Here is an 18,724-nt window from a genome sequence, read left to right as displayed (position 1 = left end):
TAGCCTATTTCCAATATGCGATGTTGTAGGATAATAATTGACGTATTATGTTTTACAATTGTTAACTCTTTTTGGTTTTGCTTTAAAACTAAATTTTTGAATACTGTGCTTTAAAAAAATAATCGAGGTAGCTTCCCGGACTTGACCTTGTCGTTTAGATCGGGTATAGAGTGTTACACATTTTAAGGTGATTTGACAAAAAAAACACAAGTTTAAGGGATAAAAATTAAATAGTAGATTAAAATGACATTTTTCTTTATGAAATTGAAGGGTCAAATAAGTCATTAGGCTTTTTTTTTTTACTTATAAAATTAACACCAATTAATTTCGAGATTAAATATTGTAAAGGGAAAATATGTGTCTTGAGAAAATTTATTTGTTTTACCCATTTGATACTAATTAACTTAAAATTTAATCAAGTTCAATATAACTATTAAATATAAAAGAGTACGTAACAAGAAAAAAAAACACAACAAAACAAAGTCCTAACAAAAATGCGACTAATATGACTCAAACCTATACTACATTTTGAGATGATAAACACATTGACCATTAAACCTACACATGAAGACATTAAAAATGGATTGATTGACCATGGAGTCAACTAATTAATTAATGCTGAGAGCTAGCTGTGAAAATCATTGATGAGCCCAAAAAGCAAAAAGGAAAATCTTATGATATGACATTTAACGACTTAATTGATAAGTCAATTCAACAAATTATTAGCTCATATTTAAATACAAACTATAATAATTAAATTAAAATTGAAATCAAATTTGATTTTGATTGGACGAACAACATAACTCAATGTTATAGTATTATCCGAAACATTGTTCATTGTGTATCCTGTTTAGAGTCTACAAAACAGCAGATTTTGGAGCTTGCAGAGTCTTCTTCTTATTCGATTTTTTCAATCCACTCATCTTCTTCTCTATCCTTTCAAAACACTCGCTTTCTCTCACTTCTCTAGATCTCCGATAACGTCTTGCAAACTCTGGTTTGAAATTTGTTAGAGGGTTCACCTCATAAACGCACGGTGCTGGTTCAGGCACTGACACAGACCCGCTTGCTGTTCCTGATGAACATGGCCTGCGAGGACCTTCCAAATCTAAATCTGCCTCCCTCAATTCTACCCTTGTTGATTGCTTCATTAATGGCTTCTTCATCCTTGGAATTACGCTGTTTCTGAGGTTACAGTAGCTTGTAGTCTTGTTGAATATGGTTCGACACCAGTTTTGGACCAAATGCTTGGCAAGTTTTCGATTGGCAGTGGTTTCCTCGTCTGATTTTGAAAGAAACATAATGACTTTACCAAGCCCACTCTTCTTCAACTGCTCCCTTCCATCTTCTAAGCTGATATCAACAGGCATCACCTGAGTTAAGATATTCAAAATGGAAGATCGAAGGGTGGCGTTTGGTAAGCTTCCATCGGGAAGAGGGTCGAGCCAACTCTTCAACAAAGTTAAAATCCCATGATCCAAAAACTCTTGTTGCATCTTTTTCTTGGAGAGGAAGTCAGTAAGAAGAGGCAGCATTTGGACCTTTCTAATAGCGGGTTTGTTTTGGATGTTAAGCTCAATGTCTTCTTCGGCAGCAACCTCCATTTGAGCCATTACTTTCTCAACAAGTAATCCAATTCCCCGCGAACTTGTTTCCTCCATCTTCTTCCTTCTCTTAACCTTATCGAAGATCGCCTCGATCTCTGCATCAGTATCAGATTTACGACAGATTTGTTCGTCTTTTTGGCCTTGATCATCTGAGTTAAGCCAACCCCACATCTCCTCCAGATCACTCGGTTTTTGAAGCTTTCTCTTGTTGGTTTTAGGGAAATCGTGTTGCACGATCTCACGAATGTTGTTGGTTTCTTCCTCCATGGATGATTTCTTCTTGACCAGCCTTTCTCTAGGTTTGGAAACCTCCAGCAATGCTAAAACTTTGAATCCTAGTAATGCTTTGGTGGTGAAGTTTTTCTTATTTTCTTCTTGGGTTTCAAATGAATGATGTTGAATGTTATATATATATATATAATAGTTAACCTGATAGGATGTAATGAAATTCAATTGTAGTTGGAATCCTAGTTGCAGTTGGATTTCATATTACAAATCCTAGTAGGAATTTGAGTTGAATTTAACTCAATTTTATTTTCAACGTACAAATTTCTGATGTTTTCACGGATCAAATAATACATCAGACGGGTTTGGATAAAGTATTTAATTAATAGTTATCTTGATATATATATTTTTTAAATTATCCTCCTGATCGCAAACTTGATTTCATTAGAAATTTAGAATCCCAGTTGAATTTGGGTTTTAAGATATAATTTATTTTTTATTAATAATTATCCTAATAGGAAATGAGTTTCATGATGTAAACCCTAATAGAAAATCTTGGGATATGTATTTTATCGAGGTTTTCAATAAAAATAAAGTTATATATATAAAACTCCCAAATTTAAACAAGTCATTTATTACTTTTGTCCATTAATGCTCTTAATTTTAGTTAAAAAAAACATCGTAAATCATTTCATAGAAATTATATATATTCTGACTTTAGTTTAATTGATTCAAATAGTAAAGTACTAAGAGGTGGTATTAATTAAATTTTGATAAAAATTATATATATTCTGAATTTAGCTTAATTGATTCAAATAATAAGTATTAAGAGGTAGTATTGATTAAATTTGGGATTCAAACCAAAACTATGATGTTTTTGGTACAAAAACATATATAACCTATTATATTTATAAACTGTTTATTTTTAAAAATAATAATGTGTTTATTTTAAATATTGATAAAGTAAAATTAGTAAACTTGTCCTACATATTTCTAAATGGTGTCATTTATTATTATAAATATTAAAAATACCTACGCGATATGTATTAAAAAAATAATGTTTTTTCATTGAATTATTTAATTGAAATTATTTTTTTAGTTTGTTTTTTTTTTAAGAAAATGACAGTATTAAGCGATTACATTATATAAAATCATAATAAAGAGGAAATAGATATGTTGCGATCTCTTGATAATACTCTAAAATGATATACTTTTTTGTGTTAATTACATATATTTTTTGAGTATGATCCTACTAATTTGGGTTGTTTATGTTTTTTTATCTTGTAGGGGCTAAATTGAAGGCAAAAAGAAATTTGGGGAAAAAAAGCGTGAATTTAAAGACATAATGGGTCAGCATGCGAAATAGGGAAGAAGTGGTGCCGAAAATACAAAGTGTGAAGGACTTGGGGCAAAACATCAAAGAAGAGATTTATGAACATAAGACTTTATTTAAATTTAAATTTTATTTTTAATATTATTGTTAGGATTATTATGATATTGTTTATATTTAATTTTAAATTATATCTTTTATTATCTTCTAACGTTTAAATAGAAACAAACTAGGTTTTTTATGTACGGAATGGAGTGACACGAATATGCACTCATTATTTCTGTAAAAAAAAACTCATTCCCCTTAAAGCTCTTAGCATTTTGTTTCTTTTCCTTTCCAATAAAAATCTGTTTCATTAAATTTGTGTTTTTTCCCAAAAAGCATGAGTAACTAAACTCATCTAGCCAAATGTTATCAAGACTCCTCTAAAAGAGTTCATGAGGCTCAGAATTCGCACTTAGCATTTTCAACGAGTATTCATCATTTCTCCGCATTATGGGACTGACGCTTCCATCCATTTCCTTTCAAAAGTAATCTTTTTATCTTGTGCAAGGAACAATCGCTTTTTTCCCAGGTCAGTTGTTTTTCTTGGGCACGACTACGCCTAGGATTTCAAGAAACAATAAGTTGTAACGATCCAGTCCCTGAGGATTTGGCCCTACTTCCCTTATACTATTCTTTTCATTATTTCTTAGGGATAGGTTGTTTTTGGTGCTTTCAACAACACATCAAATTTTGGTGCCGTTGCTGGGGACTGGTAACGTACTAATCTTGTTTCTTTTTCTTATGACCAAATCTGTTCCGTGAAATTTTGCTTAACGTAAACTCGAATCCAGCATAATAACCAATGGCTCAAACGATTCGGTAAATGGCCGAAGCTCCTGCAAAACAACAACCGCTATGCATTGCGTATCCTATTATGGATACTAATTTTGAACTTAAATTTTTTACAGCATCACGCGCAGCTGAATTAAGGAGGGAGATTGTTGGGATAAGGAAAAAAGATGTAAAGTCTCTTTACAACTATTAGGAACGATTTAAGAAGTTGTGCGCAAGTTGCCCACAACATGAGATAACAAAACAATCTCTTCTCCAATACTTCTATGAGGGATTGAAGCCCATGGAAATGAACATGATAGATGCCGCTAGTGGAGGGGCATTAGTCAACATGACCCCCAACAGGCAAGGGACTTGATATCCACGATGGCTGCAAATACTCAGCAATTCTGAACCAATCCTAAACCCACTAAAAGGGTTCACCAGCTAAGTATTTCAACTTTAGAAGATAAAGTCGAAAAACTTACTAATATCATGAATTCTCTTTTTGCAGTAAAAACAGGACCGCCCGACTGTGCAAAATTGGTGCAACACCCGAACATACGACTCATACATGCCCTATTTTGTGTGATGATACTATGACCCATTTGGATGTTGTGTGGAACTTTTCTAGACCACCCCAAAGGCGATATGACCCTTATGCAAGTACATATAACCTAGGATGGAAATACCATCCTAACTTGAGATATGGGCAAACCTACAATATAACTAGCCATACCAAAACCAATTTCCACAACAAACGTAAGATTCAGGTACCTCTTTAGAAACCATGGTCAATAAATTAGCAGCTAATGTACTTGATTTTCAACAGCAAATACACGATAAACTGTTTATTTTCAAATGAAAACAGAGGATTTTCAATAGAGAACAGAGACATCTATAAAAGAATTGGCCACATCAATTGAGAAAATCAACTCACAGGGAAAACTGCTGTCACAAACAAAACCTAACCCAAGACAACACGCAAATGCAGTGACGTTGCGAAGTGGAAAAGAACTGGAACCAAATCCTAGCAGGAATCTTGATCAAGATTTCACCCAGGAAAAGCATAAAAATGATGAATAAGTCCGAGCGAAACCTTTTTTGCCCAAAATTCAACCTCTACTTCCAGGACGATTGAACCAATATCGGAGAGGTAAGGATGAAAAATAGATCCTCGAAACATTCAGAAACGTTGAGATCAACATGCCATTGTTGGATGCCATCATACAAATTCCGCGATATGCCAAGTTCCTTAAGAAGCTTTGCACCAACAAGCGAAAATTGATTGTAAATGAAAGAGAAAGTATTGATGAAAATGTATTTGTAGTGTTACACCGGAGGATGCTAGTAAAATGTAAGGACAGGGACATGTTTGCAATACCATGCAAAATAGGTCACTTAAGAATTAAAAAAAACTATGTGTGATTTAGGGGCCTCCATAAATGTAATGCCTTTTTCTATTTATGAATCACTTAACGTGGGTTTTTTGATGAAACCAGATGTTATCATTCAATTAGAAGACATGTCTATTGTGCATCTCGAAAGAGTCTTTGAGGATGTATTAGTGAAAGTTAACGGGCTTGTCTTTCCTGCGGACTTTTATGTGGTAAAAATGGAAGAGGATAATGCTCTTGGGTCTTCGAACATCTTGTTGGGGAAACCTTTCCTTAGTACCGCAAGTACTAAGATTGATGTGCATAGCAAAACCCTTACGATGGAGTTTGACGAGGAGATCGTGAAGTTTAACGTTTATGATGCTAGTAGTCACCCGAGTGAAATTTTGAATGTAAACCGTAGCGACATAATTGACTCATTAGTAGAAGAAACTTTTAAGTAATCTTATGAAGATAAACTTGAAACATTGTTTGATGATAATTTCAATTCAATATCTATTTGTGAATCTGTTAATGAATTACCAGCTCCTTTGAACACTAAAGTTTCACCTTTTGTTGTGCAGACACCAGATCTGGAATTAAAACCACTTCCTAAGCATCTCAAGTGCGCATTTTTGGAGAATGATGAGACCATTGCTGACTTAAAAAGGATTATCCCATTGATATGCACACATAAGATTTTCTTAGAGGAAAATATGAAACCAAAGCAAAAGGCGCAAAGACAATTGAACTCAAATATGTTAGATGTGGTAAGAAAAGAGAATTTTCAAGCCCATACAATTGAAAAAATTAATCTGGAACTGCCCCAATACTAGTTGGGTCGTCAAGCTAACGACGTCAAACAAGCGCGTGTTGAGAGGCAACCCAATTTCATTTTTCTTATATATTTTTTATTTTATTTTCTTTATTTTCTTGCATGTTAATAAATTTTATATTTCTTCTTATATCCAAGAGAATCGAGGGAACAAAAAATTAAATTTGGAAATGGGTGGCAAAAACAGTAATAAAAACAACATGGAGAGTGTTCTAAACCCTTTCTTTTTCATCATATTTGTTAAGATTATTTTTTACATTGAGGGCAATGTGATTTAAGTAGGAGGAGATATTCCTCATTATTTCTGCTATTTTATATGTTGTTACTTCTGTTGTGTTACTGTTGTTGCTGCCTTGTGTTTGTTTTTGCCCACAATTTTTTTTTAGTATATCTTGCCCCTTTTCATGCCCAAGATTTTGACTAAGAATTACCCACTGTTTGACCTGCAAGTATGATTTTTGTCTACTGAGTTAGTTATGATTTTGCTATATTGATTTCATCTCCACTGTTTTATTTCTATTAGGCTAAAATAATTATGATTAATGAAATTAATCTTATACTGCTTATATTAAAATCGATTAAGTTTAAATGCAAAGAGGACATTTAATACAAATGTATGCTAAATTTATTTTCATGACTGATAGGTAATTGCCAAAACTTATTTTTGACACTTGATTGTTTTTCCTAGTCTTCTAAAATTAAAGTTTTGTTTCATTAAAGAATAAAATAAAATGAAATCTGATGATTCCGTGGTTATGAGAACAGTTTAAAATGTGACTGATTGAGTAACCGGGGTAAGCGGGGTAAGGTACTTGGTTGTCATCTTACTTCGCGTAAAAAGGTTGAGTGATGTGTTACGTAAAACTCCACTAACCGGAATTAAACAAAAAAAAAATTAAGAGTGTGTTGGGCTGAGTAACCGGGGTGGGGTGCTTAGGTTGTCTTCCCACTTCGCGTCAAAAGGGCCAAAACATTCTTAACCAATATATATATATAAAATAGGAGTGTGTTGGGCTAAGTAACCGGGGTGAGGTGTTTGGTTTGTCATCCCTCTTCGCGTCAAAAGGGCCAATACATTCTTAAGAAAAAAACAAAGAAAAGAAAAAGAATTGCATTTGGGAATCAAGGATAGAAGAAGTAAGGTGTCCTGGAAAGTTTAGTAGATTATCTAATTTTCATGAAATAATCCAAGTCGATTTAATTTTTGTGTGTTTAAGTTGGAGTACTTTTTCGGTTTTACTTAAAGCAAGCTAAATGTTTTCTTTATTTTAATATGCATTATGCCTAATTTTTATAAAACTTTGGAGTGATACTTCTTTCATGGTAAAATCTAAATTACATAGTGGGATAGGAACCATACATGAGGGCAAGCATGGGCTAAGTAGGGGGAATATGATAATACTCTAAAATGACATACTTTTGTGTTAATTACATATATATTTTGAGTATGATCCTACTAATTTAAGCTTTTTATGGGTTTTTATCTTGTAATGACTAAATTGAAGGTAAAAGAAAATTTCGGGCAAAACATGTGAATTTAAAGACAAAATGGGTCAACATGCGAAATAGGGAAGAAGTGGTGCCAAAAATACAAGTGTGAAAGACTTGGGGTAAAAATTCAAAGAAGATATTTATGAACATAAGACTTTATTTAAATTTGAATTTTATTTTTAGGATTATTGTTAGGATTATTATGATATTGTTTAGATTTAATTTCAAATTTTATCTTTTATTATCTTCTAGAGTTTAAATAGGAAAAAAAATTAGGTTTTTTATGTACTATAAATAGGGGATGGAGTGACATGAATATTCACTCATCATTTTTTGTAAAAACTCCTTCCCCTGAGGCTCTAGCCTTTTTGTTCCTTTTTATTTCATTTTCCAATAAAATTCCTTTCCATTAAACTTGTGTTCTTTTTCCTAAAAAACTTGAGACACTAAACACATCTAGTCAAAGGTTATCGAGATTCCTCAAAAAAAGGGGTTCATGAGACTTAAAATCTGCACTTAGTCTTCCCAACGAGTATTCATCATTTCTTCGCACTATAGAACTGACGCTTCCATCAATATCCTTCCAAAAGTAATCTTTTCATCTTGTGCAAGGAACGGTTGCTTTGTATGTTTTGGGAAGGTTGCACAGTCGGTTCATTAATTTACCGCGTCAGAGGTTGTCAAGCCCAATAGACGAAATGGCGTGGCATTCGCCATGAGGAATGATGATCTAGTGTAAGACGGTCCCACAAAAGTGACGGTTGGCTAGAGTCAGGTTCCTCTAAATCGTAAGGCTAATATTTAAGTGGAGTTGGTGGTCGTAGGCATCCTCTTCCACTATAACTAGCTTATTCAGTCATAAAAAGGATCACCTAAAAGCCTAAGATTGAACCCAAGGAGGATCGAGATAACTAGAGGCTGGAATCCCTTAAATCGAAGAAACCCTTTCCTTAACTCTGTTTCTTTTTACAATTGCAATTTTAATTTATATAAATTCAACTCGTCCATATTTTTAATTCTATTTTTCCCAGGTCAGACGTTTTTCTTGGGCACGACTATGTCTAGGATTTTGAGGAACAAGAAGTAGCAATCCAGTTCCTGAGGATTTGACCCTACTTCCCTTATACTGTTTTTTTCGTTATTTCATAGGGACAGGTTTTTTTGGTGCTTTCGATGACACACCAAATACCTATTGAATAATTATGTTTGTGGTTAAATATATGACTATTCGTTTGGATAATTGTGTCCCTATAAAGAAACATAAGACCTCCTATAAATAGAAGAGGAATTTCATTTGTTGGATACACTCGGAAACATAAAAAAGGTTTCTTTTTTTATCTCTCACCATATTTTATATTCTTAGATTGTTTTATAAAGAATTATTGCAGAAATTCTTTATAGAAATTGATATCCTTGTTATGCTCCACTCAACACTCAATGGATTGTTTTTGTGAGTGCAAAACGTAGATAGTCATTAGGCTTCATTGTATCATCGATGTTTATTTGTCGGTAACTCTTTTGCACACTATATATAGGTGGAGCGAATAGAATGACCTTAAAGAAAGTGACATTGCTACACGCCTTGATGCCTTCGTTAATTTATTAAAGTTTATTTTTATCCCCACGCACCAACAATCTAACTTTAGGGAGGTGTCTTCTTCTCCTTCTACCTTCACAATTCAACTAAAGGCATCCTAACATCTTTCTTACAGCTCTCTGCACACCACGATGTGAACCATCAGCCAAGCTCCTAACTTTTTTCTCCCCTCAACAATAATTATAAATAATTCAAAAAAGTTTTAAAAATAATAAAATCCCATAAAAATATAAAAATAAAAAAATTATAAAGATTTCAAAGAAGTACAAAATATTTTTAAAAAATTATATAAGAAATTTAAAAGACTACGATAAAAATCTTAAATTTAAAAAATATATTCTAAAACAAGTTCAAAATTTTTTTAAAAAATTAATTTAATTTTTTTAGAGCTTTGACCAAAATAGACAGTTGTTGACTAGAAAATTGGTATCGTTGATCAATGTTAATGATGATTAAAATTCTAAATACAAATATATATCAAGTAATAAAGTGAAAATATGAGATTATTTCCACGAAGACTAACTTCTAAGCTAAGTATTAACTATTCACTTTTAACTAATCCAAATCAATAAAAATGGTTATTATTAAAATTAAATTGAGCAAATAATAGAAGGTTAACTACTAAGTTCATGACAATGAAAACTTTGGAATTTACTCAATCGTATTAAGAACTTAGAATTCCTACTTCATCTAATCTAATTATTCAACTATTTCTCATTTAATTCTTAAATCTATGTAATTACCAACTCATGATTCACTAGTATTAACTAAATTCTTTCAATATCTTGATAAGTTATTTCATCTTCTCCACTAATTATATTCCTATGCTAGACACATGGGTTAATTCATTAAGCAAAAATCTATTGGACTGATTAAGGCATTAGGTATATTAGTATCATAGCCGCAAATTGACTCATTCATCTATGCTATTGGAATTAATTCAATTAATACAATTGTAAGTTTCTCTTCTATGACAAGTTAATACTATCCAGTTAATATAATTTGTTGGCCAAACACAAATGATTGAATAAATAATTAAACATAGATAAATTTAATTGAAGAGAAAAACAATCGACTAATTGAGATTATGATGTATCATCATTCCAAAAAAATAAAGTTTAATTCATCGTGAATTGAACATCAATAAAAAATAAATAAAAGAAAGAAGATAGAGAGAAAATAGATGAAAAATTTGCGCGAGACTCTCCAAATATTCCACAGGCTTAAAGTTTTTCTTGGTATGAAAGAATTTCCTTTGCGCCTCCAATTGAATTATGTTTCTTTCTTTTCTTCTAAAAGTTTTTAATCACAAAATCCTTGAATTTGGGGTTTTTATTGTTGCACTCCATCCAGCAATTAAGTTCAGTGGAGCAGATTATTTGCTGCCAAATTTTCTTCACCAACACTATTTTGGTCTGATGAAGCGGAAGACTTTTTTTTTTTTTACCATTTTCTTGATATCTATGTTATAATTTATTTTTCGGAAACAAGGGAATTACAATTAAGTCTAAATTAATTCTAAAAATGATGGAAAATAAACAAAATATGAATGAAACATAATTAATCCAAAAATTATAAAATCTACTAAAACCCAACCAAAAAGCTAGAATTACACTTAAAATGTTGTGAAAACTAGTCTAAAATAACTTTAAATGTGAGACTTATCAATTGCCTGACTATTAGTTGATAGTCAGTATGACCGGACATGGATTGACGTTGACTAGCAATGATCGAAAGTTGACCGATGTTGACTAACCATTTACCGACATTGAATTCCAGCAACCAGAACACAACTCAAAGTTGATTTACATTTTCTATTTTAATTTTTGAAGTTCTTGAATTTTTTTTTATAAATTACATGTTTTTTTTTTTCAGTTTTTGGTTGAATTCAAGTGGCATTGGATTTAGATGAAAGGAACCAACTTGAGAAGATGATAGGTATTTTAGCTATTATTACATTATTTGGGTTTAATTAGCTATATTCAAAAATCATAAAATTTTATAATTTTTTTATTTTTTGAAAATCTTATCATAACTTTTAAAAACCTGTTATATTTAAAAAAAATTGAAATTGTATGAACCACACAATGTTATTATGTTATGGGATGAACCATGCAGGAGAAGATGATGTGGAACGAGGCTACTTCATTAAGCTGCTCTTAAAACTGGTCCTTCTTGCTTTTTCTTTTTTTCTTTTTCTTGATCCCATGTCCATAATACTTCATACTAATTCTGGTGTTGCATTATTTCAGGTTACTTGGGCTAAAAGTCGACTTTACCTACTCAAATTCCAATCAGCCAAGTCAAATTTGTAATCGGTTTGAGCCTGGTCTTCTCCCAACAACTTGACTCGTTTACCAGGGCCTTTCATATCACATGACTCATCAAAATAGTCCCAAATTCAACCATTTTTGATAAATTTTATATAGTACAAGGTGGCATAATTTTAAAATGTCACGTCATTAAATTTTATTAAAATATAAGTGTAACAATAAAAACAAATCTAGTTGTCAAGTTTAGATACAAATTAAAATAGGCAAAATAAAAAATAAAAAGAGTAAAGGTACTGTTAAGAGGAGGTTAGAGCTCGCCTGAGAAAAGCCTTTGAATTGTCATCCGCTTTTGAGGCAATAGACCCCTTAACAAGAGTTATTGTCTTCATTTCTAAGGTTTTGTTCTTAGACTTGCACAAAAAACCACTGTATGATTCAATTGAGGGAAAAGAGGCAAGAGATGTTATAGTTGTGCACATTATTAATGATAGAGAATGCGCTTGCAGGGATTAACATTTACCTTGCAACTATGGAACCACTACAGAGGCCGAGGATAACCCCAACACCATCAACCATATTCATCAGCAACAGTTTTTGTTTCAGTTCCTGAATCAACACCATGCGTTTATGAGGTGAATCCTTTAACAAATTACAAGCCCGAGATTGCAAGATGTTATCAGGGATATAGAGAAGTGAGAGAAAGCAAGTGCTTGGAAAGGATAGAGAAGAAGATGAGCGATTGAAAAAATAGAAATAGAAGACTCTGCAAGCTGCAGAACCTGCTGTTCGCTTTAGTGCGTTATAAAGCTCATTTAATTTCCGATGAAAACAAAACTAATATTGTTAATAGTAATAATATCTCTGCAAATTACAATTGTTTTCTCCGTTTAATTTGATTGCTTATTCATGCAAATGGTATTAAACTGTTAAGAAGGGTTTAAAATAGTTATTCCAAAGTCTTCTGTTTCTAATTTAACTGATTGTGTTGCACTGGCAAATGACCGAGAAAAACGCCAAGTTTGATTTGGCAATATAATACACTATCCTGATCAGCAATTCACCAGAATTCACTTATGCATTTCACCAAATTACTGAAAACCAACACGAGAAAAATTCGATGGAATTACAGAACCAATAGGCACGGATAGGAACATTATTATGAAGGAAGTCAAAAGCTCGAAAGCAAATCTCTAGAAGCTGTCCATGAAAGCGGAATGTTTAAAAGTAGTTGCTTTTATAGAAATTCTTGAGGAACTCAGACGTGCCTTCATCCTTGGTGTCCAAATCCTGTGCAAGCCCTTGACGACCCAGCACATACTGCCCGATAATGTGGTGCCGTTGCTTTGCATGTTCAACAATGTTGTTCAGCTCTTCCATACCCTTAAACAGCAGCAAATCAATTACCTGCAGCCAAACATTTTGCAATGTAAAGAATCTTTCTCATAATTCCAATACCTATACAACTCATCCATAAACAGAAGATATAAAAACTATAGACCAATTTATCAAAATGCCATTGAATTATCATCAGGAACAAGGCAGCTCTGCCAAACAATTACAGGTTACCAACAAGGCAGTAAAAGAGAATGCATAAAGTATTGTAAAGTATTTCTGGGAAATAAATCAAATATCCACCAATGTGGCTCTTCTACATTCAACTATAATGTCACCACCTCCTATGAGTTAGATGCAGTTCCTAAAGTGTGATGAAAACTATTAACTCTATGTGTTAGGTAGCTAATGAGATAATAACAAATTCATTTTCAGGGTAAAACATCACTCAGAACTGCTGCCCACTAGATTATTGCAACTAAAACATTTATTGAAGACTTCTACTTGAGGAATACAAGAAGCAGAGAACTTTCCAATAGAACACATGGAATCCATCAATTCATTTTTCTTCAAGCATCCATGTCCGATACCATGTTCTAACACATATCCAAACAAGGGTATACGATATGACCTTCCAAGGATCCTTAAAATATATGGAGAGAAAAAACAAACATAATAAAAAGTAGAACTCTTATAGCATTAAATACGTCATCAGTTTCTCTAGAGAAAACCTGCAATACCATTTATACACTAGAAGCAGGTTTGATTGATCAATTTCCATAGAAACCACCCCAAAATAAGCTTTAAACCTCATTCTCAATGTGAAAAACAATAATTTTTATTTGCAGCACAAATTATATATGATTAATACAAATGGTTCATTTTGATATGCAAAATAATCCTCATTCACCATCAACAGCCACTGTATCATCTGGCTAGAGTACAAGAATTATTCAAGCTGAAAAAACAAGAGGGTTAAACCTTAGCTTTCTCCATGCCATTCAAAGGACTTCAAACTCAAAACAGCTTATCGAAAGATTACATCAATGTACATTCAAAACAATTCTAAACTGTTCCATTTACGACTTTGTAGCAACATACGGATCAAGCCAGAGTAATTGGTACATAAAGCACAAGAAAGTAAAAAAGACAATACTAGAACAATTGTTCACGAAGCTATTGAAATCCCAGTTTAATCCAAACATTTCATTTCAGAAAAACTCATCAGTATTCTCCAAATTAATCTTCGAAAATATACCATCAATAAAGCTCTTCTTAAATCTCATTTCCAGTCCCCCTCTTGATCAGAGGATAGAGCAAAATGAAGGCAACTCATGAAATAAATCTGATTCAAAAGCATAATTTAGCATTCCCGTTAAATATAAAGACATCGAAATCGAAACTACTTCCCCAAAACAATAAAAAAATAAAAATATCCAACCTTTTCCATCACAATCCTACATCAACTAAGCTTAGATTAAACTCAGATTTCAATAGGATAATGACCATTCCTTGAATAATCTTATTTTTCATTATTTCAATTTCTCTTAATTCAAATTAGCTATAAATTTTATTTATTTCCAGAAATTAAGTGCAAGCAATACAATATTTTCCTAACCCTAGGAAAGATACAATTTCCCAAAAGTTTAACAAATCAAAAAGTAAATTAAATAAAAAGGATCTAAAACGGAGAGATAGGGGAACAGACCTTAGGGTTAGTAACATGAGAGTTCTTACGGATCTCGGAGGAGATGGAAGAACGGAGCTCGGATTTGGTGACGACGTCGTCTAGGTTATAGATATCCATAATAGTGGGGATTGATCGACAAGCTTTTCTGAAGAAATCGAAGACCCGGCTCCTTGCTTCTTCCAAACTCGTTGAGTTGGGCGGTACTTTCACACTCCTCAATGTGAATGCCATTTTGGGTAATCTGAGTTCGAACTCGACTCGTTCAGTGACTCTTGAGTCAGAAGGTGAGAGGGATAATGTGGGAGGAAATGAACTTAGTACACCTATTATCAATGTGAAGACTCCAGAAGCCCAAACGCTGCCGTTTAATAGCAGTAGATTAGTCCATAGATAATAGATGGACTGAGGTTTTGAGCCGGGGTTTAGTTAAGATTTTCAGTCTTAACTCTAAACCCGGTTTAAACCCAACTTAAACTCATTCTTTTTATTACATAAATTACATAAATAAATCATTTATAAATACATCTAATTTAGTTTAAAAATATTTTTTAAAAATAAAATACCATTATAAAAGATTAATTAGCTCAATATATCATTCAATCCGTTCAATACATTTTTTTGGGAATAAATATTAATAATGTCAAAATTTATATCAAGATTTTTAAATTGAAAAAGGTGAAACAACTTAAATTTAAATTATTTTAGTATAAAAACTAAATGTCAAAGTATAGAATATTTTGAGATACAAACAATTATATAAAAATAGTATGCAATATTCATAATCAAAGCTCATATGATTTGAAGGTTTGATATCAATTTTAATGTTTAAATCTCATTAATTATAATTGAATTTTTTTGAGGGAAATGGATCTTAGAGTAAATAAGTTTTATTAAAACTTGATTGATATAGGCACTGTTGTTAATATAAGAGGATGCGAGTTCAAATGCACTGAAATGCATTTTTTTCCTATTTATGGATTGGGAAATGACTAAAGGTAGTTCTAGATATTGCCTCAAAAAAGAAAAAAAATAATTAAGACCTATAATGAGATTGTTTAAAAAAAAATTTTACGGCAATTTCATTTATGGGTAGTCTTCCTCAGCAAATGCGTTAAATGAATTACAAGTTTTACATTTCCCCACACTCAGCTATAATGCATGGTAGTTTCGGCCGGTTGTTTGGTCCTGTAGCCACATTCTCGATCTTCCGAACAACAAGAAGACTATCTCCAAGCACCCTCTGCATGATCATGGACGAAATAATTCCTCGTCATTTCTATGAATATTATTCGACTTTCAAAAATTGGGGAAATCCAAAATCCGGATGTACTCTGCACTAAAAGGTTAGAGAACATACCCCAAATACAACATGCTTATTATCAAGCCACTCACATTTCGCGCACGTGATAAAAAACTGCAGTCAATAAAGACCAAAATCAATATAAGCGATAGTTCATAACAGTAGACAACCATACTAGACGTGCTCGAAGAGTTTGTGACAACAATACTTCCATCAAATCCCAATTCACCTAACTGGAAACTTGCGGACAGAGAAATGTCTCTACGCATGGATATGGTAAAAATAGCATTACTCATACTGTGTGCATTAATGGAAATCGGCATTTCTTTTTACATGCATCAGATAGCAGATGTGTGTGTGTGTAGACAAGCAAGAAATAGAAATTGAGTAGGTTACCTGACAACCATTGGTATTTGGACCACTGTTTGCCTGCAACATAAAAGGTAAAACAATATATAGCTTTAGTAGAATTTCACTGAAGTTTTCCATATCCTAGTACCTGTACTGGTCAACGGTATATTTCTCTCTTTCTCCCTCCATTGTGAGACTTCGTCTCCCAGACTTGGGTGTCAATGTAAGATACAAGTATGTGTTCTGTTTTTTTATAAGTTTTTCAAAGTATTTGGATAGTCATGTCCAAATATGTGCCAGACACGGGTATTTCAAGAAAAAACAAAGAGTTAAAGCAACAAATGTGCGAATGTTTCACATATGTGCGTGTAGCTACTCAAACATTATATAGAAAACAGCATACCATTGATAGAAGCCCAGGACCAGTGTGCTTGGCAATGAAATTTTCATCTTCAAACTTATGGCCATATATGGAAGTACATCCACTACCATCACCCTGCAAGGCAAGATTTTAATGTAACGATTATATAACATTGGAGCAAATTGATCTCAATAGTTTTATGTTATCGACAACAATTTTTAAACTGCTGTTCATCGTTTTACACTTAAAAAATAAAAATACTGGTCGAAGCTATTGAAATATCAGTACTTTGGCAACCACTGCCCTCCATTTTAGGGGCAAAAGCTATCCTTCATAGGAATATTGGCTCAGACATTTAAGCTAAGGGCATTCAATGAAGAACATAAGAAAAGCAAGACGAAGACTTCAATCATCTACTCGAAATCGATATACCGAAACAAATGAAAAATTCATAGTCTATAAGAAACTCGAGAAGCTGATTCTGGGTACTCAATGACTAACATGACTGAGCAGATTAGCTAAGATTATAAATGCAAAATGAAAGCTCTAATATCTAATACTAATGCTAATAATAAAATTACCAACCTTAAGAAAATCTCCAGCTTGAATCATAAAATCTTTAATAACCCTATGAAATTGGCAACCCTTGTAACCAACAGGCAGCCCTGCTTTCCTGATATCAATCCAATTAATAAAAATGGGCAACTAGGAATGAATCACGCAGATACAGATAATTAAGTTTCGGTGGGGAAAAGAACCTATATTCGCCGGTGCATAGTTGTCTGCAAATGGGGAAAACTTCAAACTTCAAACAGAAAATTCTAAAAGTACAAAATAATCGTAGAAAATGGGGGGTGAAGAAATAGAAAGACCTGAAATTTTCGGCAGTTTTAGGAGCGATATCAGCGAAGAGTTCCATTTTGATACGACCGGCGGGGATGGAACCGATGGTTATATCGAAAAAGACGATTGGATTTTTGGGATTCGGAGGCCTAACGTGCCACTCCACACCTCCACCGCCGCTTCCTCCTCCAGACGCCATGACCGCCGTGCGCGGCTCTGTTTCTTCCTCTCACAACTTGGGTATTACTCTGGTAGCAGTTTCGTCACTCGAGGAATCTTGTTTTACTTTACCGGTTTTCAACAGCGATTATTTTTAAATTTCTCAAATAGAACCTTAATATTTTATTATTTTAGTTGTACATACCAAGCCAACCGTGCCCGAGGTCGCTTCGCTCGGTATCTCGCCGGTTATAATTCACTCAAAACTAGAAATACGGAATACTGGGTTCAGTTCGAAAAAATTAAAAAAAATTTAAAATTTGAGTTAATCGAATTAAGTTATTCGAATTATTCGAATCAACTTGAATAAAAAATTTCAGATTTCAATTTCGAGTCAAGTTGAATTTTTATAATTCGAATAACAGATTAGTATAAATACCCTTTTCCCTATCAATTTTGAAAATAAGCAAATTGGTCTCTTTCTTAGTAAAAATTACAAAATAATAAAAATAAATTTTAAAATATGAAAATAAATTTTTAAATTCAAAATATTTATAAAAACTCTAAAATTTGTATTTTTAAAAAAATTATATAGTTTTTTAAAAAATCTAAAAATATATAAAAATTTTGAAATTTTAAAAATTTAAAAATTTTATAAAATAATAATTTTGGAACCTAAATAAGTGGTTAATTTCTCTAAATAATATAAAAATAATTTCTAAAATAGGTTGTCAGTGGGATTAATTACGAAAATGGCATGTTTTGTAACAGCCCGTATTCAGTGAAATCGAAATAGTAGTTTCAACATTACACATTTGAGTCTAAAAAGAAAATTATTTTAATATTATTTTATGGTCTGAATTATGATAGAAACATCGTATAAAAATTTTGTTAAAAAAATTTTACCGATTACATGATTAATTGATAAAGGATCAAATTGCATGAAATGCAAAAGTTGAGTTCTAGTAGCAGTAAGTATCAAATAGCTATGAAATTCAAAATTAGAGGTACTTATATGGAAAATAGACCATTAAGAGAAGTTAGTAGATAAGTATGATGATTCATCCATGAAAAATTGAATAAAGAAATTTACTAAATTGGAAAGAATAAATAATAAAAGATGATAAATGATTAAATG

The 18,724-nt window shown here is 32.4% G+C and overlaps 3 protein-coding genes across 3 annotated transcripts; all 3 read right to left on the bottom strand.

Annotated features, from left to right (window-relative positions):
• Positions 1-857: 857 nt before the first annotated feature.
• Positions 858-1,874, bottom strand: LOC107915549 (protein IWS1 homolog 1). The gene has a single exon (XM_016844692.1). The coding sequence runs from the start codon at positions 1,872-1,874 to the stop codon at positions 858-860; it is 1,017 nt and encodes a 338-aa protein (XP_016700181.1).
• A 10,732-nt stretch (positions 1,875-12,606) lies between these two features.
• Positions 12,607-15,063, bottom strand: LOC107915169 (NADH dehydrogenase [ubiquinone] 1 alpha subcomplex subunit 6). Its single transcript, XM_016844328.2, has 2 exons — positions 14,591-15,063; positions 12,607-12,954 (listed from the first exon to the last, which is right to left on the bottom strand). Exons 1-2 carry the CDS (start codon positions 14,801-14,803, stop codon positions 12,769-12,771), a joined length of 399 nt encoding a protein of 132 aa, XP_016699817.1. The 5' UTR covers positions 14,804-15,063; the 3' UTR covers positions 12,607-12,768.
• Positions 15,064-15,623: 560 nt separating this feature from the next.
• LOC107915167 (peptidyl-prolyl cis-trans isomerase CYP22) lies at positions 15,624-17,857 on the bottom strand. The gene is made up of 7 exons (XM_016844327.2): positions 17,457-17,857; positions 17,343-17,366; positions 17,170-17,257; positions 16,627-16,719; positions 16,269-16,301; positions 15,930-15,986; positions 15,624-15,812 (listed from the first exon to the last, which is right to left on the bottom strand). The coding sequence occupies exons 1-7, from the start codon at positions 17,624-17,626 to the stop codon at positions 15,702-15,704; spliced, it is 576 nt and encodes a 191-aa protein (XP_016699816.1). The 5' UTR covers positions 17,627-17,857; the 3' UTR covers positions 15,624-15,701.
• Between the last annotated feature and the right edge of the window lie 867 nt (positions 17,858-18,724).

This window comes from Gossypium hirsutum, chromosome D10 (assembly GCF_007990345.1).
Source record: "Gossypium hirsutum isolate 1008001.06 chromosome D10, Gossypium_hirsutum_v2.1, whole genome shotgun sequence".
NCBI lineage: Eukaryota > Viridiplantae > Streptophyta > Magnoliopsida > Malvales > Malvaceae > Gossypium > Gossypium hirsutum.
Note: the sequence above shows the minus strand (reverse complement) of the source record. Positions and strands in the feature narration are given on the sequence as shown.